Source organism: Sparus aurata, chromosome 12, assembly GCF_900880675.1.
Source record: "Sparus aurata chromosome 12, fSpaAur1.1, whole genome shotgun sequence".
Classification (NCBI taxonomy): Eukaryota; Metazoa; Chordata; class Actinopteri; order Spariformes; family Sparidae; genus Sparus; species Sparus aurata.
Window position 1 is genome coordinate 6,406,451 of NC_044198.1, and position 5,217 is coordinate 6,411,667.

A 5,217-nucleotide genomic window follows, 5' to 3' on the forward strand; every position below is an offset into this window, starting at 1 on the left:
TATTATTTCTAAAAGTTACTTGGACTTTGTTGATCTTTTTAGAACTTTACCTGACTTCCAACTTTCTTTGCTGTAATAATTACTAGTGGCAACATCTCAACTGTGAAATTACTGTGGTTTGAAGAAACATATGTTGCCAACACTTATCTCAATGATTAAATTGCCATCTTGTTTTTGTTTTTTTATCCATGCATGGAAAACTAACGTCAATTTCTCGATGAACAATATTTTTCCATACTCCAATTTCTGCTATGCCATCACTTATGCACGGATCTGAAAGTATAGCTCTAACCCTCAGCATCTCAGCATTAGTATCCACAGTTAAGTCGAATGAAAGAGATACCACACATGCACAAGACATAAGGCAGAATGAATGACTTTATTTCTCTGCAAAAGCTTAAATATAGATACACAGAGTTTTGGATTATGTTACAGCTCAGTGTGAGGCAGGAAAGGATGTGGTCCTCTGTTTCGAAGACTTGACGATCGGCGCAAACTGTCCTAGACTTCCCAGCATGGCCGGTAAACCCGTCCCACCATGCACCTCATCGTGTCTCTCCTCAGGATGGGGATGTTCAGGTCCTGGCCTCTGTGATCGTTGACCTGGCTGTTCTCGTCAGCTCTCCTTTTGTAGAGGGACAGTCCACTGTGGAGCGAGCGCAGGTCCCTCCACAGGCTTGGATCAGCGACGACGATTACCCTCGGCGCCCTGGTTTTGCCCGCGGTAGCCAGATCCACCTCGCCGAGGCCGTTTTCCGTCACCTCGTCGCTCAGCAGAGAGGTGAAAGTATCCTGCTCCAAGGAGCTGTCTTCAGTCTTGCCCATGGGTAACCCTGTTGACAGTGTGTAGCACTCAAAGAAAAGTGCTGCGGCGAAGATGACGGGCATGAGTGACTGTCTCATGGTGAAGATCTTCCAGGAGGTGCACAGCGTTGGCTTCGTGGATGAGTTTCTTTCCAGAGCTCTTGCTTCGTTGTTCTGACTCGGAGATCGCATCGTCTGCTTTTATATCATTTCAAGCTAGGTTGGCCACGTTGAATCGTATTTTCGTCATCTGTTCTCCTGTTGTGTTCCGGAAATTAGTCAAAAGCATTAAAAGCCAGTTGGGTAGAACTCTTGCAGAGCTCAAGAGTGTTGTTTTGCTGGAAAGTTAATTAAAAGTCATCTCCAACATGGTGGCTGATATTAGATTCCTGATGATGACAGTGGGAATTCTTTGAACAGTTGACACAAAGAAGAGCATTGATCCGTAATAACTGCCCTTTAAAACAACAAGGAAGGATTACACACCTGTGACGCACTTTGTTGTACCAGATGCTTGATGATGAAAGCTGTCCACTCATGGCATTGTCGCAAAGATGTTCAATAAGCGACTTAACCTTGGATTAGTGTTAAAAAGCTGACAAATGATTCTTGAAGTGTTTGTGTGTTCGTGGCAGCAGCTCCTTGCTGACGTGTCAAAGATAAAGTGAAGTTTGGAAATATTTCTTTGAGGAGGAGATACCATAGATCTGCTCCCGAAGCCCTGAGGTGGAAGCTGATTTGATCTCTTGTCGGACTGCAGCATAATTACAATCTTACCTAATTAGTGTTGCCAGATGGGTGCTGCAGAGGCTTTGCACACCCGGGCTCGCATAAGACCCATATGAAATTAGTAAATCTATGCGCAGGTGGCATCTGAGTCAGATCAAACGACGTGTGGACAAATTAACAGTTTTAAAAAGTTTTGAAATGTAATTCGGATGATTCTCACGTAACCGTGCATTCCAGAAAAGTTTGAAAAAAGCAGTGACGTCTCCAACAAAGATCTTTTTGCGCAGAAGCTGCAAATAACAATCTTATGAGCACTCAAGACGCACTACAATAAACACTATTGAACCCAGTAGTTTGACAGAGGATGGATTTGAGATTTATGATTTGCAGCACTTTGATGGCTAGACGTATAATTTGATGTCATTAAATTGTGAAGGTTATTTTAGTCTTGTGCAGCTGGGCAGTTCAGAGGGGAAGTGCTGTGGACCATTTCCTTATTGAAAACCATGTCTGTGGTTTTTAAAAAGTCTGGCGTTTGAGAATCATCTACACCCTGTTTTTATTACCGTCTGAAAGGCCTTGTGTGGTTTCCTGGAGACAGACGGTTTTGTTTAAATCTTATCTTTCATTCCTAGATGTCAGCTAGTCGTATGTATCATTGATGGGACCGGTGACGGGTGGAGCTGCCCTAATGCGGTAGGTGTTAATGGTGGGAAAGAGCTTGGAGCTGATTTTGGATGAAAACCATATGGATCTGTAAAATAGAGGTACCTTTAGGAATGTAGGAAATAATGGCTGTTTTATCCCTAAAGAGATCGCCGTGTGCCAACACTTCAACTCCATATAGTAAACCTGACAGTAACAGGACTAATGAAAAAGATCATATAATCTCTCAGCTAAAATATAGCCAGAATAGTTTCTCATTTATTTCCTTACAGTATTTCCATTTACAGCAAGAAGAAACAGTAATTATTTGAAATTCAAGAAACTAAACTTTGTACACCTTCCTCTAAGGGTCTGGTCAATAATAATTTTAGAGACATTGTTATTAAATGGGCAATGTGTAAGAAATGGCTGGAATTTTATGTTATAAATCCTCAAAAGATTTACCAACTTTAGAAACAGAATCTGAAGAAACAGTGCTGATATCATGCCAGAGACGAATGTATGTTGCCGAGATGAAGTTGGCATACTAACCGGCTAGCCCCAGCCCATTCTGTCTTGTAATATCACTCGTCTTCAGGTGATAGACTAGCTGTCCTGTGTGAACGGTTTAACCTATTAAAATTGACACCAAAATGAAAAGCGAAGGGTAGCGCCAGGCAGCAGTGCTGCACACTCATCCTGTGTGTCGAGCCTGTGATAGCCCTTGTAGTTTGAGCTGTTAGTATAGATGTGATAATTCGCTATTTTTCACAAGGTCATAGCTTTGAGTCTTTTAACTACACAAAAGAAACTCACAAAATTTAGAAAGTAAATATTCTTGCACATATTGTCCTTATTTAAACTGTAAATACAGCCATACACCATTTTAATTCAAGTTTCTCTCCTTTACCAAACTAAGACGAGCTAAACGACCTCGTTAACTTACCAAATTCACCCAAACCGTCTTGGTTTGCAGTTCCACAATCACCTCTGTTTTGGTCGAAATACATCAATTCACGTAAGATGGAGGTAAGATTAAATATTCCAGCTCTACACACCGTTTTTGGCCACTGCTGATGCCCGAATCTCTCACTTCTCTGCCGCTGCCTGTCATGTCCTGTCGTAGCAGAGTCATGGTCCTGGTCAGAGCTGCTGTTAATCACCTTTGTACTGTATCCCCTGTCTTCAAACTTACCTCTACGTCTCAGAGGTGAGGTCTTGGTCCAGACAGACTCCTATCAGCTAATAGGGCCATTTAGCTGCGCAGCTAACTGAGCTAACTTGCTAATGGCAGCTAGTCACTGAAGATAGTTACAGCATAGAACATTGTTAGCAGCAGTTAGCCGTTATTTTGCCCCCTGTATTTTTGGGGCTACCTTCAACAGGTGGCCATACTTTACTTTACACTTTTAAAGATGCAAAGAGACACAAATTTGCCATGGGTAATGTGACTCGGGCCAAAAAGAGCGTGGATCCAGATCATGAATGCACAAAGAACAAGAAAATAAGTAGGAAAATAAAAAGTTTTTTTGAGATCAGTCAGTTTTGTCATTGGTAGATCTGTGTGGTTACTGGATTGCATCTGACAGCATGCCATGTTTCCATTTAAAAAATGCATTTTCATCCAACATTTCCAAGACCAAGCTAATGAAAGATAAAATGTATGTGAACCACTGAATGTACTGTACTCTGACACTTTGTTCAATACATTTTAATAAGATAATCCAATAATTTTCCTCGCATTCCTGGAAAACAGAGAGACAGAGGCAGGGAACATTTTCCACATTTGCCCCTTGGGTGTAAGTGAGCAGCCGCCAACTTAAGGTGTTAGTGCAAGAGGGCAAGGTGTGCTGACCAGCTGACTACACTGATGGGCGCCAACCAAAACAGGAGGCCTCGGCTTGGGAGTTTGAAGGGGGCGTAAGAAGACCCGACCGTGTGCTGAGGGAAGACGTACATAACACCAGCGCCTTCAGCACAGCCGCGCTTCTCTTTATTACGATACCAAGTGGTGGGCCACACAGTGCAAGCTCAAAGTGTTATTCCAGCTAGGTAAATACAGGAGACAGATCTAACAGCAGTGAATGTATTAACAGGCCCAAATTGAATTATGTTGTTGCATTTCCAACACGGTGTGTCCTGCCAGCCGCTTCTGAGGTCTGACCGATTGAAATCTCAGTTTTCGTTCACTCACAGGCAGGTTAAGGATGTCTGTACCGCAACATGCACAGAGGGCTTCCATTTACAAGAGCAGGAAGTTCTGGTTGAAATTGGCTGAAGCAACTTGCGAGTTTTCCAGCAAGACGTACGTGGAAAATAACTCTGTAACTATTTACTGTTGTACGTGTAATATTGTATGTAGATAACATTTTGGAGCAGGCACATCATTTTTTAAAAAAAATAATGCTTCTGCAGGGCTTGTAGAAAGAGAATAATAATAATTCCTAATTAATCTATTTTCCTTAAAAACATTATTATAATTTAGAAATAATTATTTGAAAAATTGTGTTGGGTTTGTCAGCCAGCAGCATAAAGCTGCTGGTATCACGTAGCATCAGTGTTGCATCTGCATCAACAGACTTGGTTGTTGCCAGTGTCTAGAAAAAATGGGAAAATGGAGTTCTATGTGCCCAGCATACCGTACTGCCTGATGTTAGCTAGGCAGTGTTAGCGATGCTAACTGTAGCTAGCTAGCGTTAGTAACCTTGACTTGAGCTAGCGTCAGCCATGTTAACATTAGATAACCTTGGCAAAGTTAATATTTGCTAGCTAGCATTAGCACCATTAGCTAATGCAACAAACTGGCAGCCTCTTGAGGGGGCTAAATATTTGAACAGCGGTGTTGTGACGTGAATGGAACACTTGTGTGTCTGAATGTTATCAATTACACCTAAAAACTTTAAATTTTTTACACTAGATTACATTTTAGAGAGAAAAATTGTACTTTAGTCTTTTTCTGAACATTTCTGTTTATTTGCCTTTATTTGCCAGTTAATGTGTAGATAGCGACAGGAAAGAAGATGACAAGAGTGGTATGGT

The 5,217-nt window shown here is 41.7% G+C and overlaps 1 protein-coding gene across 1 annotated transcript; it reads right to left on the reverse strand.

Moving 5' to 3' along the window:
- Window positions 1–360: 360 nt before the first annotated feature.
- On the reverse strand, window positions 361–967 carry pmchl (pro-melanin-concentrating hormone, like). Its single transcript, XM_030436196.1, has one exon. It carries the CDS (start codon window positions 901–903, stop codon window positions 502–504), a length of 402 nt encoding a protein of 133 aa, XP_030292056.1. The 5' UTR covers window positions 904–967; the 3' UTR covers window positions 361–501.
- Between the last annotated feature and the right edge of the window lie 4,250 nt (window positions 968–5,217).

Excerpts from the sequence above, each read along its gene's own strand:
- pmchl (XM_030436196.1), bottom strand. The coding sequence starts at position 903 with ATGAGACAGTCACTCATGCCCGTCATCTTCGCCGCAGCACTTTTCTTT.